The sequence below is a fragment of the Microcaecilia unicolor genome, chromosome 4 (assembly GCF_901765095.1).
Source record: "Microcaecilia unicolor chromosome 4, aMicUni1.1, whole genome shotgun sequence".
NCBI lineage: Eukaryota > Metazoa > Chordata > Amphibia > Gymnophiona > Siphonopidae > Microcaecilia > Microcaecilia unicolor.
Genome location: NC_044034.1, coordinates 29156661 through 29179104, shown reverse-complemented (window position 1 = coordinate 29179104; position 22444 = coordinate 29156661). Strand labels below are relative to the sequence as shown.

General features: G+C 45.3%; 1 protein-coding gene across 3 annotated transcripts in view; it reads left to right on the top strand.

Annotated features, from left to right (window-relative positions):
* NARS2 (asparaginyl-tRNA synthetase 2, mitochondrial) overlaps positions 1-22444 on the top strand; it is a 128843-nt gene that overhangs the window by 88519 nt on the left and 17880 nt on the right. For all 3 annotated transcript variants that reach the window (XM_030200089.1, XM_030200088.1, XM_030200087.1), the window contains exons 8-9: positions 3813-3911; positions 6707-6744. In XM_030200089.1, the coding sequence (XP_030055949.1) occupies positions 3813-3911; positions 6707-6744 (137 nt within the window). The remainder of the gene's footprint in view (positions 1-3812; positions 3912-6706; positions 6745-22444) is intronic.

Below are 22444 nucleotides of genomic sequence, written 5' to 3'. Positions count from 1 at the left end.
AATGGTTACATTAACACACGGCCTGCAATAAAAAAAATTTTTTTTTAATAGTGCCATGTTAAATCTGGGCTGAGCGTGTGGTAAACTCCTGCGTTACAACAAGTTAAGTCCAGATTTTAACACACTTTAGTGGAAAGGTCTCTATATCTTGAATGCAACTCCGTTCCAAGGATTGTTTTCTTTTGTAGGCCAACATCTAATTTGCCATTTTTGGGCAAAGTGATTTGAAAACTTTGTCTCAACCAAATTAGCAGATTTTTTTGGCAGATGGAAAGGAGTTAGATTTATTCCAGTCAGGCCTTCAGCAACAACATGCTACAGAGACTTATGGTTGATTTCAGTTTTGGACAACCTGTATTGAGAGTTGAGGAAGTCAGGCAGTGACGATCATAGCTTTTTTGTTTTGAGGGTTTTTAAAAAAACATATATCTGCTGCCTTTGATACATTTAATCAATTATTCATGAATAAAGTGCTTGTAGTCAAAAAAAAACGGTGGTGTCCACCTGCCATTCTCATTCTTTTTAATATTTTTGCAGTGTTAGGTGGGCTGCCTACAAGAGGGGATTCTCCTATATAATAATTCTCACCTCCAACATTCTATGGGTCTGGCTGCCTGTGTTTGTGACTTCTTCGGAGTTGGTTTGCTAGACTCCGTAGCACAGGCTGACGTCACTGTAGCCATTATGAAGTCAACATCAGAACCCACGGAAAAAAAAAAACCATGCGGTTAACAGCCGCCCTCCCGACTTACCGTGTGGCTCAAGCCTGCCTGCCTTGCGAATTAGCCGCCCTCCTGGTTAATGAGTGACGAGACACGAGAGCGAAAAGCAACAGAGAATAAATAACAACGAAACTATCAAGAACCATGCCGCAAAAACAACTTCCACGACTCCCACGCTGCCACAACAACCCTCAAACATCGCAACCACCCTCTCCACATATACTAGCAAGAGAAAAACAAGGTCCTGCAGGCACCTGTGCCGCCATAAAGACAGACTCCCCTATAAAGTAACAGAAGGTTGCTGGGTGGGGGAGGGGATCCTGAAACCAGAGGGGAGAGGAGGGGATCCTGAGACCTGAGGGGGGGGGAGGGGGGCCTGAGACCTGAGAGGGTGGGGAGGGGGAGGGGGACCTCATACCAGGGAGGGGGGAGGGGGGCCTGAGACTACAGAGGTAGGGGGGGGAGGTATCTGTCACACACACACACTCTCTCTCACAGTTAGTGTCTTTTTCTCTCACACACTATGTCTCACACTGTATCACATTCACTATGTTCACACAGTCACTCACACACTCTCGGTCTCACACTCACACACAGTGCATGTGTGTGAAACACTCTCACACAGTCTCACATACGCACTCGCACACACTCATTCAAACACACACACACTCATTCTCTCACAGACACACTCTCTGTCACACACACACACTCTCACAGTTAGTGTCTTTTTCTCTCACTCTCACACGATGTCTCTCACACACTCTATGTCTCACACTGTATCACATTCACTCTATGTGTCACACAGTCACTCTCACACACTCTCGGTCTCACACACTCTCTCACACACAGTGCATGTGTGTGAAACACTCTCACACTCACTGTCTCACATACGCACTCGCACACACTCTCATTCAAACACACACACACTCATTCTCTCACAGACACACTCTCTGTCACACTCACACATTCACTCTCTCTCTCTCTCTCACAGTCACTCTTACACACACTCTCTCAAACATACACACTGCGAGGAAAACCTTGCTAGCGCCCGTTTCATTTGTGTCAGAAACGGGCCTTTTTTACTAGTGATTTTATATTTTCACAGATGGTGCCTGGACTTGTTTCTGATTTTTTAGTAGTGATTCATTACCAATGAATAAAATGATAGTAGTTGTAGAGCCGGTTGAGAAATGGTTTGCAATCATACATTAAAGTTGAACATTGACGGAGATGGAGGCATTATGGATTGGGGGAACAGGCAAGCAAATATTATTATTAAGTTTGACACCTTTCAAATTCCGGTAATGTCCTTAGCCTGAGGCTTGGGCGTTTGACTTAATTCAGAATTGAAATTTAAGGATCAGGGGGATCAATATTCAGCCGTCGGCAGTGAGTGTTTTGCTCACCACTGATGGCATTATTCCCGGTCATTCAAAGCCACGTCCTGTGTAGTCTTCAGCTTGGAAAATCCGGTTATTATTAAGCCGGCTAACACATAGCCGCTTAAGTCGATACTCATCACTTAAGCGGCCATGGGCTAGTGCATCAAAATAGGACAGACTTGTATGCAGTCCCAATTATGCGGTAAATCTGACAGCTTTAAGAGCTGAATATCAGCACTTAAGCCCAACCCCCCCCCCCCCCCCCCCAAAAAAAAAAAGACAAAACAATCTCACAAAAGGCATAGGAGCCAAAAAACAAAACAGGATTTGATTCAACAACCTGCTTCATCGATTTGGTCATTCCCACTCCTTTTTTTTGCTCCTATCAGCACTTAAGCGCCAGGGGCTGACTTCACCCACGAAACACCTCCTACAAAGCCGGCTTTGTGTTTGTTCGGCACTAACCGCAATGTTCAACAGCACTTAGCCAGTTAAGGGGTCCTTTTACTAAGGTGCACCGAAAAATTGGGCTTCACTAGTGTAGGCGTATGTTTTGGGCGCGTGCAGATCCATTTTTCAGCGCGCCTGTAAAAAAAAAAAAAGTCATTTTTAAAATTTTTGACTAAAATGGACGTACGGGAAAATTTGGCACTCATCCATTTTGGGTCTGAGACCTTACCATCAATTGACTTAGCGGTAAGGTCTCATGCGGTAACTGTGAGGTAATCGTCTACGTGCGTAGAATGACTAATACCGCCTGGTTTCAGCAGTACGCTGGAAAATAAAGTTTATTTTCCTGTGTGCGTAGCGGACGCACATCAAATTGACACGCGTTGAGCGCGCATAGACGCCTGCCCGGCTTAGTAAAAGGGCCTCTAGGTGCTGCTGAATATCAGTGGGTAGCCCCAACCAAATGATTTAACCGGTCAGCGGCTGGCTAAATCGTTTTGCTATGTGTATTCTGTAAAGTGGTGCACATAAATTCCAATGCGTGCAGCCAAACAGGGGGTGCGGTCATGGGGGGGGGGGGTGGACATGTCGGGCCTATCGATCACATCTACATTCACGGTTACAGAATTTGGGCCAACACGCGTAGATTGAGGCGCACGCATTTACCCCAGCTTTCACTGGCGTAAATGGACGCACCTAAATTTAGACGCATCCATCCGGCCCAGGCGTATTCTACGTACCGCGCCTAAATCTGGGCGTGTCTTAGAGAATGCACCTAGATTCTAGGCACCATATATAGAATTGGGCTCTTAGTGCCTAAATACTATAGCATGCAACCACAAAGTGGGCGTGTCCATGGGTGGATCATGGGCGTGTCTTGCAGTTGCATGTGTAATTTATAGAATGCTATCACTTACATACACAACTGCCAACTTTATGTGCTAAGATTTACACAAGTCCTTGACATGGCATAAGCACTGAAGCCTAAAGTTAAATGCGCGCATGTCGCTCGTACCCTCTATAACATTAGTTTCACGTGCAATTACTATTGTAGAATTGGCACTTAGCACCTATATTTTTCGTGCACTTTCTTGAATCTACCCCTAAAGGCAAGTATTAAAATTTTGTAGAATCATTAAAACCTGATTACAACCTATTGCGTAATTCATATTACATTGCTTGTTATTTTATTTTTTTTTTTTAATTTTAACTAAAATGGTTTCTGCTCCTGTTACACTTCTAATGTTTCTTTTGTTAGGAGATGGAGAATCTCTTCAAGGTAGCAACTGCTGCCATCTTGTCCAGATGTCATGAGGATGTGGAACTTTTTCATAAATACGTTGCTCCTGGTCACAAGGTATTGAGTTTTGTTGGAAAAAATAAGTGGTTCTATGGTTCCCATGTTCCCAGAATTTCATTTCCACATCAGAAACTGGAGTTCAGGAATACCTTTGAGATTCCTGATGGCGCACACCAGTTTGCTTCCAGTGGCACTAGAGATTTTTCAGTCGTCGATGCTGTCTTGGGCAGCTTCTAAGAAACATGGGGGCCCTTTTACTAAGCCGCGTAGACCCTACGCCTGCCCAACGCGCATCGATTCTGAGTTACCGCGTGGCCTGTGCGGTAATTTCATTTTTGATGCGCGTCTGATACGCGTGCCAGAAAATTTATTTTCTGGCACACGACAAAAATCGAGCGGTAACTCCGATTTTGACACATGTAAGTGATTACTGCATGGTTAACGTGAGTGACCTTACTGCTAAGTGAATGGCTGGGGGTAAGGTCTCAGACCCAAAATGGACACGTTCCAATTTTGGCAAAAATTTTAAAAAGGCATTTTTTACAGGTGCGCTGAAAAATTGATCTGCACGCACCCAAAACACGTGCCTACACTAGCGCAGGCCATTTTTCAGCGCACCTTAGTAAAAGACCCCATGGGCTGCTGTCCAGGGTTCCAGGTTAGCCCCAACCTAGTTCCCTTCAGAAGATCGTCTTACCAACTCCCTGTCAAATTCTGCTTACCTAGAAGTGGTGGAAGTCTCTAACTGATTCGACTTGGGCAGAGAAGCATAGAATCTACTACAGGGCCTCCCCAAACCACACAGGAAGGTGCAGAAGAGCCAAGTTAGTAGAAAGTCTGCTTTGCACATGGTGTTTGCTTACAGTTTTAAGAAATGCATTTGTACATCTTTTTAAGAAAGATGTCTCAAAATCTGTTGTGTTCAGGGCCCTGAAAGTCATGAATGCATACTTTCTGTCACGGGCTGGAAAGATGGTCTGTCAGGGGTAATGGGACTTTGTGCAGGATGTCATCATAGGTCGGGATCAGTCCTGCTGTTCACCCAACACACGCCTAGTCCTCCAGGAGCCAATGCAGAAAGCTACGTGATAGAGCCACTGACCAGGTGACTTCTATCGTGAGTTTTCTGAAAAAATTACCCACAGAATGCAGTGTTCAGTGGGCATGCAAATTACTGGCACAGCTCATTGCAAAATGTCACCCTACCTGTCAATGCATGAACAATCTGTAGGGTGACTTTTTAAAACACACCGCTTTTTTTTTTTTTTTTGTATTGACCCTGGAGCAGCCTCACCCCCTCCCCCTGAACCGATGACCCCGACACCACCCCCCTCCCCTCTTCCCTGCCCCCAATATGATACTTTAAAAAAATATTCCATGATGTCTAGTGCATTCCTCCAGACCCCTTCCCCAAACCCAGTACCTTGACAGAAGCAGAAGCGATGTCCATTCACTCCTGCCTTGGTGCCACCATCGTTCAAAATGGTGGCTCCTGATCCCATGCAGGGCCAGTCTGCAAAATGTGGGCTTTTTTTTTCTCCTTATTTGGTAGTCTCCACCCAAACTACCAAATAAGGGAAGACTTGTATGCCTTCCCAGAGATGGGGAAAGTGGTAGAACCAGAGGACATGAATTTAGGTTGCAGGGGGCCAGCTCAGGAAGAACATCGGGAGGTGCTGGAGATGAAAACGGGAACACAATTCAAAAATGTGTGGGGTAAACATAATGGAATCCTATATGGAAAGAATGGAACTCAACAAACTTAGCGGTGATTAGATAGTAACTCCAGTAATTGGGAAGCAAGGCCAGTGCCAGACAGACTTCTACGGTCTGTGCCCTGATTGTGGCTGGAGAGATTTGGATGGACTGGAGTGGGGCTTCGGTGACAGCTTCAGCAGGGGCATAGCCAGACTTCGGCAGGAGGGGGGTCCAGAGCCCGAGGCGAGGGGGCACATTTTAGCGCCCCCCCCCCCCGGCGCCACCAACCCCCCCCCCTCCCGCCATTGCCGACCCGCCGTCACCACTACCACCAACTTTGACCCCACCCGCCGCCGACCCTCTGGACCGCCAACCCGCCTTCGCCTACCTTTGCTGGCAGGGGACCCCAACCCCCACCAGCCGAGGTCCTCTTCCTTCGTTCTGTTTCTGAGTCTGACATCCTGCACTTTGTACGTGCAGGACGTCAGACTCAGAAACAGAACGAAGGAAGAAGAGGACCTCGGCTGGCGGGGGTTGGGGTCTCCCACCAGCAAAGGTAGGTGGCGGCGGGTTGGCGGCGGGAGGGGGTGGGGGTCGAGAGCTTCAGTAATTGGAGAACAAAGCCAGTGCCGGACACACTTCTACAGTCTGTGCCCTGAAGATGGCAAGGACAAATTGAGATCAAGTATGCATATGTAGTATCGTATTATACCTTATGCTATGAGTTTTCTCTTGTTGGGCAGACTGGATGGACCATACTACGTTACTATAAGGGGAAAAATCCTAATAAAACCTAACAACTTGTAGTGTTCAGTGGCGCTTCCTCTTACCGTGTTTTTACTGCATATGTTCAGTACGGCTACAGAGGACTGCGGGTTCAAACACTTGAACTGCATGGGAGAGGAAACGCCGACACCTGCTACAACAAGAAGTTGGAAATGGCAGCAGAGTGGCTTGTCTGCAAAGAACACTTTCCACTGGTGCATAGGGTCAGCCCTGAAGAATCTCTGCACTGTCTCCTGCCCATATAGACCTATATGTTTCACTGGCATCTCCTGTATGGATTAGGGAGGCTTCTGGTTTTTCCTTTGAAAGCATTTTTCTTTTTGCTAAGCTGCTATTTTTTAATTGTCTTCTTTATCTTTTAATCAAAGGACAAGTTGGATCACATGCTGAAGAATAAGTTTGTAATGTAAGTGAAATTTTCAGTGCATATAATTGGCATATAAGTACAGTAGATCAAATCAAACCAACTCTGGATTGCATTACTCACCTCACCATGACTTTGTAGTTGGAAAAAATAGCCCTATCCCCAGAGTACTTGTAATGGGGGGAGGGGGTTATTAAAGTGCGCTGCTATTAAGACATGTTATTTTACTGTTAACCCCAGTTATTAATAACTAGGTCTCACTGCATAAAATGAGACCTGTGCTAAAATAACCCATCTTAATAGTAGTCCATATTGATAACTCTCCCTCCCCCCCCCCCCCCTTAGTAGGAAGAGTTTCTGGTAACCAGAGCTGATATTGTGATGTCATAGTGCCTTATTCCATCAATGCCTAAGAAAGAGCCAACCTCATTAGTGATGTCAAAATGGCTTATTTGCCCTATGCTTGGCTCACTTTTATTACATGAACAAAAGGAGAGGCAAAAAATACCAGAGCAGTTGAGAAATAGAAGCACACTGAAAATAGTGAAGAACCGGTAAAGCAAAATAGCGTTTAATAGTCAACCATGCTTCCCCTCTTCGTTTTATTCTACACTGGCTTCCCATTAAAGACCGTATTACTTACAAAATCTGTTTGTTAACCCACAAGACTATTTATGGGGAAGCCCCTGCCTACATGCTTGATTTGATACATCTACCTTCTAGAAATGCTTCTGTGGCTGCTCGATCCTACCTCAGTTTACACTACCCAAGTTGCAAGCATGTTAAAATATAAATTGCTTTTTGCATCAACCTTCTCATACGTCAGCCCGAAATATTGGAATATTCTACCACGGCAGCTGAAAGAGACTGTTGACCACCAGCTCTTCAAGACATCCTTAAAGACATTTTTATTCAAGATTGCTTATCGCTCTGACAATTCTAAAACCTAGTCTTCCTCATCCCCTCTCTTATCCACATATACTTACCCCTCCCTTTGACTTTATTGAATCTGTACTTTCCCGGAATTGTAACCATCTGTAATTTTGTAAGCCACATTGAGCCCGCTCTTGTGGGATAATGCGGGGTATAAATGTACCAAAATAAAATAAATAAACAACAGACTTGACGTGGTCACATTTTGGCAGTTGCCATCATTGGGGTAGAATTTCAGCTTTGCACACAGAAAGGACTTAACGTGCTAGATGATTAAACAAGACCACGGTCTTAACAGTAGTGATGAACAGCTCAGTCGGCAGTTACACAAACTGTCGGTTACAGAGATTACCCCCTAATGCAGGCAACTGCCAAAGCGTGGCCGCACTGGGACTGTTGTTGACCATTAAATGCTGTTTTTCCATACTGGTTCTTCGCTTGTTTCAGCGTGCTTTCACTTTTATTACATACTGCAGTGATTTCGATTTCTAGAGACATTTCTTCTTAATTTAAGAGGGAAATTATTAATATGGGTTACCTTTAAGACTTGTTGTTTTACTGTTAACCCCAATTATTAGTAACTAGGTCTCACTGCATAAAATGGAACCTGTGCTAAAACAGCACATCTTTTTTTTTTATTGAGTATCTTAAGCCATCCAAAAACAGTAACATCAAAATGCATATATTGCTTATCCTCATACATAAGAAAAGAATAACTTTTCAGTTGCACAGTTTCCCTACTCCCCCCCCCCCCACGAGTTTCCCTCAAAATGTTCCACAAATCTAAATCTCCCCATTTTAACTGAAAACCATTTCATACCTGTCTAAAATAACTGACCTAGATCCTCAAAATGCATTTCCTCCCCAAACCCTTCTGTTACCCCATCCCTTTCTCCCCTTCCACCCTCCGTATCTCGCAACTCCATGCTATTCCGTCTTCACCCACCCCAAAATCTCCCCTATTCTATGCACTCATCTCCCCCCCTCCCTCCCACCCCCCCATTTATATTCCCAACCCCCCCCCCCCCACAACTCCTCCACCATGTGCTGAAGTTTTGTCCATCCCCTTTTATGCCGAAGTTCTCCCTCTCTCCTATACACCGTCAAGCGTTCCATATACCATAATTGTCTCACTTTAAGTTTCCAATCTCCCAGACTCAGTGAAGCAGCTACCTTCCAGCAGCTTGCTATAAGGCATTTAGCTGCCGCCAGTCCCCATCTCATCATTTTACTCTCTTCCCAGCACTCCCGTTCATTATGCATACCCAATAGGCATACCTGAGGACTACACACCAAAGAAACTCCCATTATTCGAGCCAATGCTTTCATCACCTGTTGCCAAAACGGCACCACTCCTGAGCAGGTTCACCAGATATGCATAAAAGTGCCCCTCCCCCCTATATATTACACCTCCAACACACATCCTTTGTCCCCGGGTAGATCCTTTTCAATCTCTCTGGTGTATAATACCATCATGTAAGTACCTTGTATACATTCTCTTGTACCAACACACAGACTGATGCTTTTTGAACTTCCCCACAGATCCCCTCCCATTCTCTCTCACTGAATAGGCAGTTCAAATCCTTTTCCCATGCCCCCTGAAATGGCTAAGGCCCAGGATCATCCCCCCGAAAATATATATCACTGATATAGGTTTCGGGACTTTCCCCAACAGTAACCCACAGATTTTCTAAACTTTCCCTATCTTGTATGTTCTCCCTTCTCCCATCCGGTTGTGGCTACAAAATGTTTTAATTGCCTGTAGGCAAAACTATCTCCCTCCGATATCCCATATCGAGCACACAGCTCCCCAAAACGCCACATCAGACTCCCATGCAGCACATCCCTAAAGCACACCAACCCCTTCCGTTCCCATCTGGCAAATGTAGCTTTTTCTCTACCTGCTCTAAACCGAGGCTCCCAACAAATGGAAGCTAAGGAGGATACCCCCTCTCTCCTCCCCCATCGTCTCCGCACTACTCCCCACAAATGTAAAACAGCACATCTTAACAGTAGCCTACGCTGATAACTTGTCCCCTTAGAATAAGTCATATGAGAACAGAAAAGAGAAAGGAGAAGAAGAAAAAAACCCCCCCTGAAATTCCAGACCCCGGTATATAGTTCCAACCTCCTGCCAGTATTCCCCCCAGGAAAACCAAATCACAGGTTAACTAGAAGGGCGTCCCGAAAATAACGGACTTTAAGTAATCGCTTAAAATTTGCCAAAGAAGGTTCTAACCTCAGAGTGGTTGGCAACTGGTTCCTTAGCTTAGGGCCCACTTTATTAAACATAGAATTGCGCATGGAAACTGGCGAGACACGTTGAAATGAAAGCACCACCAGCCGGCATCTCTGGGCTGATTGGAGGGATGTAGGGGAGAAGCAGGCGTGCCAGAAAAAAAAAAAAGGAATGCCATTCTGGTGAATGCCAAATACTAGAGTCAGAATCTTAAATGCAATATGGTACCATACTGGCAGCCATCGTTCAGCTTGCAAAAGCAGGGTTACGTGATTGTATTTCACGACTGTATTCTGAATCAACTGGAGTCGTCTAAGATCCCTCTGTCTCAGACCTCGGAGCAGGGAATTACAATAGTTTAAATAGGAATGTACAAAAAGCATGCAACAAAATTCGCAAAACACCTCTGGTTAGTAACTTGAACAAATCTGGCTTAATCTAAAAAAAAAAAAAAAAAAAAAAACCATTCACCACCACTGACACACAAGGGTGGAACGATAAATCAGAGTCCAACAGGACACCCAACACTCTGAGCTCCATACAAAGGGGGAATCTGATGACCACGGATTGAGAGAAACAGACTCCAATAAGGGGGTCATTTTTGAAAAAGATAGCACCATTGTCTTCTGTATATTTAGTTGCAGCTTATGACTCTGCAGCCAATCAATAACAAGACATCAATAAGTATTTAGATTTTAGAAGCTGGAACAAATGATTACTGAAAATGAACCTCGCATGTAGTCAGTTCTTAAGGAGTAAAAGACTGTGCTCCAGTGGCATAGCCAGACTGCCAATTTTGGGTGGGCCTGAACCCAAAGTGGGTGGGCACAAAATTTTCTCTCTACCCCCCCCCCCCCCCCCAGCAAAATTTAGTCACACTCAGATGCATTTGTCATACAGGGTAAAGTGCTGCTTTTCAGTGCATCCGATTTCAGACAATTTATTTAATAGCTTAATCCTTTTCAGTGAGCTTTCAGAGGCCAAAACCTCCTGCCTCAGGTAATGCTGTTACGGTATCCTCGCCTGACCTAAGGAAGGAAGTATTGGTCTCTGAAACTTCATTAACACAGGTACCATATTACTTTATCCTAAATTAAAAATAAAATTATTTTCTTTACCTTTCTTGTATGGCCATTTACTTTTTCTCATTGTGTTGCTCCCAGTCTCTAGATTCTGCTTTCCTTCGTTTTCGCTTGACTCTTCTGCCAGGGTTTCCTGGCCATTTGTCATTTTTCTCTCCTTTTTCTTTGCTTTCTTCAATATTTTTCTGCCTCACTCTGTGTCCAGATTTAATTCATTCTTACTATCCATTCTTTAATTTCCTTCATCTACTTATGGCTTTTCATCTTTTTCTCACCCTTGTTCTCCCCATGCCCCTTCCTCTTATTCTCCAATCTTTCAATACTCCCCCTTTCCATGCAGCAGCTCTCCTCTTTCTCTCCCCATCCTTCCAGTCTCTCCCCTCTCTCTCCCCATCCTTCCAGTCTCTCTCCTCTCTCTCCCCATCCTTCCAATAGTCTCCCCTTTTTCTTTCTGCATCCTTCCATCGTGTCACCTCTTTCTCCCTACCCTTCCATCCAGCGTCTTCCCTCTTTCTCTCCCCATCCTTCCACCCATCTACCCTCTCTCCTGATCCTTCCATCTAATGTCTCTCTCCCTCCTTCTAACCAGTGTCTATCTTTCTACCCTTTTCTGTTTAGTGTCCCTTCTCTCTCCACATCCTTCCAGTCTCTCCCCTTTTTCTCTGCATCCTTTCATCCATCTCCCCTCTTTCTCTGCCATCCTCCCATCTGTTTTCCCTCTTTCTCTCCCCATCCTCCCATCTGTTTTCCCTCTTTCTCTCCCCGTCCTCCGTTTTCCCTCTTTCTCTCCCCATCCTTCCATTTTCCCTCTTTCTCCCCATCCTGCCATCTGTTTTCCCTCTTTCTCTCCCCATCCTTCCATTTTCCCTCTTTCTCCCCATCCTGCCATCTGTTTTCCCTCTTTCTCTCCACATCCTTCCATTTTCCCTCTTTCTCTGCCATCCTCCCATCTGTTTTCCCTCTTTCTCTCCCATCCTTCCATTTTCCCTCTTTCTCTGCCATCCTCCCATCTGTTTTCCCTCTTTCTCTGCCATCCTCCCATCTGTTTTCCCTCTTTCTCTCCCCATCCTTCCATTTTCCCTCTTTCTCCCCATCCTGCCATCTGTTTTCCCTCTTTCTCTCCCCATCCTTCCATTTTCCCTCTTTCTCCCCATCCTGCCATCTGTTTTCCCTCTTTCTCTCCACATCCTTCCATTTTCCCTCTTTCTCTGCCATCCTCCCATCTGTTTTCCCTCTTTCTCTCCCCATCCTTCCATTTTCCCTCTTTCTCTGCCATCCTCCCATCTGTTTTCCCTCTTTCTCTGCCATCCTCCCATCTGTTTTCCCTCTTTCTCTCCCCATCCTTCCATTTTCCCTCTCTCTCCCCATCCTTCCATTTTCTCTCTTTCTCCCCATCCTGCCATCTGTTTTCCCTCTTTCTCTCCCCATCCTTCCATTTTCCCTCTTTCTCTGCCATCCTCCCATCTGTTTTCCCTCTTTCTCCCCATCCTGCCATCTGTTTTCCCTCTTTCTCTCCCCCCCATCCTTCCATTTTCCCTCTTTCTCCCCATCCTGCCATCTGTTTTCCCTCTTTCTCTCCCCATCCTTCCATTTTCCCTCTTTCTCTGCCATCCTCCCATCTGTTTTCCCTCTTTCTCTCCCCATCCTTCCATTTTTCCTCTTTCTCCCCATCCTGCCATCCATTTTCCCTCTCCCATTCAGGCCCACCAGCCCCAGCTCCCATTGCCGGCCACTGCTGCTTTTCCTGATGAGCAGCAGGGCCGGCGCTACAAAAAGAAGAAGCGCTCAGCTGACTGAGCTGAGCGCCAACGCTAACCCGACGAGAAAAAATGTTTTTTTTAAAAAAGCGGCACCGCAGGCAGCCTCGAAGCATTGGCTGCTGGCTCTGCAGGCTTCTCCCGTCTCTTACGTCACTGCCCCTGCTTCGCTCCAGGGGCAGTGACGTAAGAAACGGGCAGAGCCTGCAGAGCCAGCAGCCAATGCTTCGAGGCTGCCTGCGGTGCCGCATTTCTTTAAAAACATTTTTTCTCGTCGAGTCGTCGTTTGCGTTGGCACTCAGCTCAGTCAGCTGAGCGCTTCTTCTTTTTGTAGCGCCGGCCCTGCTGCTCATCAGGAAAAGCAGCAGTGGCCGGCAATGGGAGCTGGCGCTGGGCGGGCCTGGGCTGAAATTGGGTGGGCCTGGGCCCACCCAGGCCCACCCGTAGCTACGCCCCTGCTGTGCTCTAAGGATTGCTTCTTTGAAAACCAGGCCAGAGAAATGACCTACCGGTTCCAGTCTAAAGGATACTCCCTTGAAGCTATTGCTGAGGGATATAATAGGGCAGCCACATTGAGCCTGCAAATAGGTGGGAAAATGTGGGGTACAAATGCAATAAATAAATAATGTGAAAAATAAGAATCCAAAATATGCAAAGTATCAGCATCTCAAGAATCAAAAAGAGCTAACATCTAGGTATCATCTGCATAGATGAAAGGAACCAGTCCCAGTGACTGGATCAAGGCTGCCAGAGGTGTCAAAAAGATGTTAAAGTGGTGGCCAGCAGGGGTCCCTGCGGCTGACCATTTGGTAGAGAAAAAGGCTGAGAGACTATACTGAATCCCACAGTACCTGGTAGGTTCTGTCAAACAAATAAGACTGAAATCATATGAGCAGAGTGCCTGAAACCCCTATACTGCATAGCCAATCCAAAAGAAGATGGTGGTCTACCAGATCGAACACAGCCGAGATTACTACTACTACTACTTAACATTTCTAGAGCGCTACTAGGGTTACGCAGCGCTGTACAGTTTAACAAAGAAGGACAGTCCCTGCTCGAAGGAGCTTACAATCTAAAGGACGAAATGTCAAGTTGGGATAGCCTAGATTTCCTGAATAGAGGTGTAGTGGTTAGGTGCCGAAGGCGACATTGAAGAGGTGGGCTTTCAGCAATGATTTGAAGATGGGCAGGGAGGGGGCCTGGCATATGGGCTCAGGGAGTTTATTCCAAGCATGGGGTGAGATGACCAAATATAACAAAAGGACCATCTTCCCAGTATGCAAAGCCTCTTGAATTTTGGTGACCTAGGCGGAAACCCATCTGATGAGGGTGAAAAATAGCCTGCTCCTCTATAAAGGAATTAAGATAGCTAAAAGAGATTCAGTGACCTTCATGCTAAAAGGAAAGGTGTGCGATAGGTCGATAATTAGAAAGCACATCTTTATTGATCTTTATGGTCTTTCTGATGTGGTCTAATGATTTGCCCTTTTCCAGGCATGCGGCACATGTCCCGAGGACCAACTGTCCTTGATCATAATATGGAGAAAATGAAGAAAACGTGTACTGTTCCGTTTCAGTATCAGAGTGGGAAATGGATCATGGGGTGCTGTAGTGGGCCGAGTCTTTTTTTTTAAAGCATGAGACACCGCAGAAGCAGAAAGATCAGGGATAGTAGAGAGGGTACACGGCAGAGGAGCCTGGACATCTGAACAAGCAGACTAATCAGGGATGTCGGAGAGGGTGCACGGCAGAGGAACCTGGACATCTGAACAAGCAGACTAATCAGGGATGTCGGAGAGGGTACACGGCAGAGGAGCCTGGACATCTGAACAAGCAGACTAATCAGGGATGTCGGAGAGGGTGCACGGCAGAGGAACCTGGACATCTGAACAAGCAGACTAATCAGGGATGTCGGAGAGGGTACACGGCAGAGGAACCTGGACATCTGATCAAGCAGACTAATCAGGGATGTCGGAGAGGGTGCACGGCAGAGGAGCCTGGACATCTGAACAAGCAGACTAATCAGGGATGTCGGAGAGGGTACACGGCAGAGGAACCTGGACATCTGATCAAGCAGACTAATCAGGGATGTCGGAGAGGGTGCACGGCAGAGGAACCTGGACATCTGAACAAGCAGACTAATCGGGGATGTCGGAGAGGGTGCACGGCAGAGGAACCTGGACATCTGAACAAGCAGACTAATCGGGGATGTCGGAGAGGGTACACGGCAGAGGAACCTGGACATCTGAACAAGCAGACTAATCAGGGATGTCGGAGAGGGTACACGGCAGAGGAGCCTGGACATCTGAACAAGCAGACTAATCAGGGATGTCGGAGAGGGTACACGGCAGAGGAGCCTGGACATCTGAACAAGCAGACTAATCAGGGATGTCGGAGAGGGTGCACGGCAGAGGAGCCTGGACATCTGAACAAGCAGACTAATCAGGGATGTCGGAGAGGGTGCACGGCAGAGGAGCCTGGACATCTGAACAAGCAGACTAATCGGGGATGTCGGAGAGGGTGCATGGCAGAGGAGCCTGGACATCTGAACAAGCAGACTAATCAGGGATGTCGGAGAGGGTACACGGCAGAGGAACCTGGACATCTGATCAAGCAGACTAATCAGGGATGTCGGAGAGGGTGCACGGCAGAGGAACCTGGACATCTGAACAAGCAGACTAATCGGGGATGTCGGAGAGGGTGCACGGCAGAGGAACCTGGACATCTGAACAAGCAGACTAATCGGGGATGTCGGAGAGGGTACACGGCAGAGGAACCTGGACATCTGAACAAGCAGACTAATCAGGGATGTCGGAGAGGGTACACGGCAGAGGAGCCTGGACATCTGAACAAGCAGACTAATCAGGGATGTCGGAGAGGGTACACGGCAGAGGAGCCTGGACATCTGAACAAGCAGACTAATCAGGGATGTCGGAGAGGGTGCACGGCAGAGGAGCCTGGACATCTGAACAAGCAGACTAATCAGGGATGTCGGAGAGGGTGCACGGCAGAGGAGCCTGGACATCTGAACAAGCAGACTAATCGGGGATGTCGGAGAGGGTGCATGGCAGAGGAGCCTGGACATCTGAACAAGCAGACTAATCAGGGATGTCGGAGAGGGTGCATGGCAGAGGAGCCTGGACATCTGAACAAGCAGACTAATCGGGGATGTCGGAGAGGGTACACGGCAGAGGAACCTGGACATCTGAACAAGCAGACTAATCAGGGATGTCGGAGAGGGTGCACGGCAGAGGAACCTGGACATCTGAACAAGCAGACTTATCGGGGATGTCGGAGAGGGTGCACGGCAGAGGAACCTGGACATCTGAACAAGCAGACTAATCAGGGATGTCGGAGAGGGTGCATGGCAGAGGAGCCTGGACATCTGAACAAGCAGACTAATCAGGGATGTCGGAGAGGGTACATGGCAGAGGAGCCTGGACATCTGAACAAGCAGACTAATCGGGGATGTCGGAGAGGGTACACGGCAGAGGAACCTGGACATCTGAACAAGCAGACTAATCAGGGATGTCGGAGAGGGTGCACGGCAGAGGAACCTGGACATCTGAACAAGCAGACTTATCGGGGATGTCGGAGAGGGTGCACGGCAGAGGAACCTGGACATCTGAACAAGCAGACTAATCGGGGATGTCGGAGAGGGTACACGGCAGAGGAACCTGGACATCTGAACAAGCAGACTAATCGGGGATGTCGGAGAGGGTACACGGCAGAGGAACCTGGACATCTGAACAAGCAGACTAATCAGGGATGTCGGAGAGGGTGCATGGCAGAGGAACCTGGACATCTGAACAAGCAGACTGGGGAAAAGGAGGAACTGGAACCAGGGCAGAATGCAGGAAAGTCACCTTATCCGAGAAGAATCCAGCCAAGGCATCTGAGAGGGCTGAAGGACCAGAATAAGCTGGGTCAGGGGAAATTAAGTCTTGGATAACTGTATATGATTGTTTTGTATTAGAAGTCCTAGCAATACAGTTGAAATAAAACTGTTTCTTAGAAATACAGATCTGTTGCTTATAGTGAACAGAAGCCTCCCCAAATTTTTGTCCCTATGATCCTCCAGTTTGGTTTTCTTCCATTTTCTCTCCCAATGATGAAGCTGACGGAGGAGTGGAGGAGTAGCCTAGTGGTTAGTGCAGCGGACTTTGATCCTGGGGAACTGGGTTCAATTCCCACTGCAGTATATCGTTCCCATCCCCCCTTTAACAGTTGGAGATGCTCTGAAACCCAGGGCTTACTTTTCCTTTGAGAATAAAGAGAGGGACACGCCGCTTGCAGTGGATCCACCACATCCATTACATTAACCAAAGACCTGATTCCATGACTGGGCTTGAGTTTTAGCAATTATTTTTATCCCAACGAGTTCATCACGACACACTACACCCATCCATACAGTGAACATCCCTTTTGGTAACTGTTTGGATTCCTTTTTCCAAGCGCTTCAGACTTTCAAACATAAAAGGATATTCTTTGTTTCTCCATAAGCTTGTACTGGCAAAGCAGCGCCAGGCTTGACGCATTGTGTTCCATCCCCTCCCCTGTTTTCATTGTTCGCAGTGATGTGAACAATTAGCTTTGAAATCACCGATGGCTGGCGTGAAACGTGCTGATTTATTGACTTCACCCGGTGCGTTTTGTAGGGGAGAGTGGTGGTTGTAGCTGTCTACATATGCTTTGAGTTTTTAGTCTCTTCATGACTTCTGCTTGATTGGGTTGCCCGTTCCTCCCACTCACTGTACTGTGTTCACATCAAAAAGTCACAACAAAGAGAAGCATGAAAGATGTAATAAAAGACAGTTAAAAAAAAAAAGTGGACTGCGTTTCTACTAAAAGCAAATAGTTTTTGGTATTTGGCTTAAGACTGTTTCATCAGATTAATGAGAGACATACTGCATTGATTGCTGGAATTTTGTGTTTCTGTGAATTGTTTATTTCAAAGCACTTTGTGGTGATTTTTATAATATTTTTCTGTCCCTGCTGCTCACTCTGTGCCTCCACTTATTTATTTATTTTATTTCAGTCTTAATTACCAGCTTTATATCCAAATCTAGACCCTCAAGGCTAGCCCCACATTTTAGCCTTTCCTGAGGCCAGCTTGGAAAGCTTTTCGTTAGAGCTTCAAATACAAACGTGGAATGTATTTCAAACTGTCTCAAGGAAGACTGCAATGAAGGCTTATCCCCTACAACAGAACTTCCAAAACTGTGCATCAGGGCCCCAAATGGGGCCACGAAGCCTACATTTTATGTCACATCCTGGGCGGGGCCTCCATAGAATGCCCAAGGTCATGCGCTTTCTATGGCTTCGTGAACAGGGTCACAGCCACAGAAAGATTGATAAAAAACTGCACTAGAGATGTGAAGCTGTCTGCCGAAAAGGAGAGGGTGTGAGACATAAAAGCTATTAGGACAATATAGTAGTAGTAAAGGGGGGTAATTCAATAACTCTTGTCTATATTTAGGCACCTGTTCTCTGATGGAAAGTAGGAGCCTAATTTCCTTTATAGAATAGTAGCATAACTGCTAAAATATGTGTCTATAATTTAAAGCTGGTGTACATGCTTGTGCTAAATGTCAGAGATAATGCATGTAACTTATAGTATTTTTTTTATTTGTTTATTTTATTGGGATTTATTAACCGCCTTTATGAAGAGATTCACCCAAGATGGTGTACAGCAGGTACAGTTTAACATAAAACTTAGTTAACAGCATAACAATAGTAAAATGACCAAGTATAATACAGTAAATGAGGTATAGTAGTGCTATAGAAATAAGTAGTAGTACAATATGAAGCAGTATGCCTACTAAGGAGTGGCTTGATAAAGGGCGACGAAAATGATAAAGGGGATGGGATGACTTGCCTATGAGGAAAGGCTAAAGCGGCTAGGGCTCTTCAGCTTGGAGAAAAGACGGCTGAGGGGAGACATGATAGAGGCCTATAAAATAATAAGTGGAGTGGAACGGGTAGACGTGAATCGCTTGCTTACTCTTTCCAAAAATACTAGGACTAGGGGGCACGCAATGAAGCTACAAAGTAGTAAATTTAAAACTAATCAGAGAAAATATTTCTTCATTCATCTTGTATTTAAACTCTGGAACTCATTGCCAGAGAATGTAGTAAAAGCAGTTAGCAGGGTTTGGATGGCTTCCTAAAGGACAAGTCCATAGACCATTATTAAAATGGACTTGGGGGAAATCCACTGCTTATTTCTAGGATAAGCAGCATAAAATGTATTGTACTTTTGGGGGATCTTGCCAGGTACTTGTGACCTGGATTGGCCACTGTTGGAAACAGGATACTGGGCTTGATGGACCTTTGGTCTGTCCCAGAATGGCAATACTTATGTGCCCGAAGCATGAATTATATAGGGTACAACTGCTATATAGAGTACTAGCAAAGTCAATGTTTATGTGCCTAACCTTAGACATGAGCACTTACATTTGCCGTATGGCCGGCGTAAATGGTTGTACCTAATTGTAGACTGTTAGGTGCATATACTGAAGAGAAAACGACATTGACCCAGACTCTATCTCCCACCTTACCTTCCTCTCTCTATTACATGTCTCTACCTACCCATCCATCCTACTACTATGTTATACTTAATTTCCTACTTTACATAACACAATTCTGTGTTACCTATTACTATGTAAGCCGCATTGAGCCTGCTTTTAGTGGGAAAGTGCGGGATACAAATGTAATAAATAAATGTTGGTATTCTATAATCCACATGTGTAACTGCCTGATCCACCCATGCCTCTCCTAGGTCGACATCCCCCTGGAAGTTGCTGGCGTTGTTCAAAGTACTAGGTCAAAGCACTTAAGTAAAAGTGAAAATAAATGTATATTTTAATATTTAAATAAAAGTTAAAGTACAGTGAAGAACACACACAAAAAAAGTACTTAAGTGAAAGTAAAAAAAGTTATTGCCTGATATAATACTTTTTGAGTATCTACCGTAACTACAATGAATGCAACCGTTGTTAATGTTTTTATTGCTCTATAATTCAGTCCACTTTGCGTGTAGTAAAACTAAAATTTTGAAAATGACTATCGCTCGTGCGAATGTGCTTGAGTCATTATTAAAACCAGCATAGCTAAAACGGTGTTCAACAACCGTACTAGCAGGAAGTGGATTGTTCAGTCCGATAAAAAGTTCCTTTTAAATCAGGCCAGGCTGCAATATTACAGATATCTTCTGACTGGGTCTGCAGGTATTGATCAAGAGAATCTCTGTCTAAAACACTTGACTTCTGTATAGCGAAGAATACTTTATCATTAATCATCTGCTTTAAAAGTAGTTCTGTCTAATTCATCACTTGCACCTTCATCTGTTATCACTGTCATGCTGTCCAATTACAGAGAAGGCTTTCACAAAGTTGAAATCATTGTCTGTTGTTGTTCTAACAATTTTTCATCTGATGGCAAACGCTGTTTGAATATCTTCAAGAACTGATCCATGAATCTCAAATGTGTGGGAATCCATCAATCTTAAGGGCAGACAAGCAGACGTCCTCTCTAAAGACTCTTATCAATCCAGTGGACAGTCGGCCCAATGTAAAATTTTTCATTGGATAACCATCAGTCTGTTGTGGTAGCACAGACAAGTCTGTTCACCAAGAATTGCTACTACCGTGATTCCCCGAAAATAAGACAGTGTCTTATATTAATTTTTGCTCCCAAAGATGCGCTAGGTCTTATTTTCAGGGGATGTCTTATTCGGGAGTAGTAGGGGGACTGTGGTGGTCGGGAACAGTATTGAAGTGGGGGGCGGTGTCCTGCAGGAGTAGGCCGTGGCTCGCCTATCTGCCCACAGTAACCGCAGGACTCGAGTGGAGCAGAGCCACCCTGGCTGGGCTGGGAATGGAGGAGGGGTATGCACTAGGGAAGGTAATGGAATGTGGGGATGGGCCGCTCTGGCTGGGGGTCTCGGGAGGTTGTGAGAGGGCTTAGGGCGCAGGATCATCCCTACTGTATTACAAACGTTAAAAAAGAAATTCTACGGTAGCTCCGTTCCCCGTTGGTGGCGCTTTATGTGCTCCTCCTGTACATTCGCAACACTTTCCATCCTTCTAGTCTGACTTAGCCCTTGGGCGATGGAGCAGCGCCAAAAGGGCTCGGTTACTCATTTTCTTTTCTTTTATTATTTCTGCAAGGGGGATGTTTTTTTTCTTTCCGGGCTCACTTAGTTGATCTTCACAAAAGCGTGAAGGAGGATGGTAGGAGTCCGCTGGACGATAGATTTTCCACCTCAGTCTTGTTTCTTGCATTTCTTTAATGTTATTTCGTCTTTGGGTTGCAGCGAAAAAAAATTAAGGTTTCTGTGTCCATGTCCCATCGGGACCAAACAAAAACTTTGCTAGGTCTTACTTTCGGGGGAGGCCTTATATTTAGCAATTCAGCAAAACCTCTACTAGGTCTTATTTTCGGGGAAACAGGGTAGCTTCAGCTTAATCTCTGGTTTAAAAGGACCCAACTCAGCACTGTTCTGTTTGGTTAGAGACCAGTAACCAGTTCAACAAACACAGGCAACTCCACTGTTCTTATAGCCTGTTTTCACTAAGCATCAGAATTTAAGATAAGAAGATTCATTGTTTGTGTGATGAGGTTTGCAATTGCAAAATCCTGTTTCCAGTTTTGCTGAGGCATTTACATCTCACTTCCACTTTTACTTTTACCTGCAAACATTAGATGTAACTGAGTAAAAGTAGTAAAAATTGGCAAAATGTATATTACCTCGGTGTTGTACTACTTTATAAGTAAAAGTGGCAAAACATTTGCTTAATACAGTAACTAGTTACATTTACTTAGTTACTATGCAACTCTGGAATTTGAGCATGCAACTAATAGAATTCTGATTAGGGGCAGTTAGGAAGTTACTGCTAATTGGTGCTAATTATAGTCTATTGCTCATTAACACCAATTATCATCTCATTAACTTATGCACACAGTTGATCTTATTCTATAACTTGCATGCATAAATTTGCATGCCAGTCGCAAATTTGGGCACATGCTTTATAGAATTAGGGGGATAGACTTCTTTGTATCGTTAGCCTCATACAAAACCTGCAACACTCACGAGTAAATATATTAGATGACGGCAGATAAAGACCTGTACGGTCCATCCAGTCTGCCCAACTTGAGATGGACATGGGGGAAGCCACTGCTTGCCCTGACATTGGTAGCATAGAATGTTGCTACTCTTTGGGATTCTGTATGGAATCTTGGTTACTCTTTGGGATTCCGGAATATTGCTATTCTTTGGGATTCTGCATGGAATGTTGCTACTCTTTGGAATTCTGTATGGAATCTTGGTTACTCTTTGGTATTCCGGAATATTGCTATTCTTTGGGATTCTGCATGGAATGTTGCTACTCTTTGGAATTCTGTTTGGGATTGCAGAATCTTGTCACTCTTTGGGATTCTGCATGGAATGTTGCTACTTATTAGGTTTCTGTCATGTACTTGTGACCTGGATTGGCCACTGCTGGAAGCAGGATACTGGGCTAGATGGAACATCGGTCTGACCTAGTATGGCTATTCTTATGTAATGCATGATAAAGTCACCGCGGGGTGCATAATAATGAGATTCAAACCTTGACAATGAATTCGAAGCACCTCATTATTATGGAATAAATGTGCCTGCGTTTATTTTCACCTGCTCAGGATTGGGTATAAATGTGTGCAGGGACATATTTTATAAACTACAGGCATGC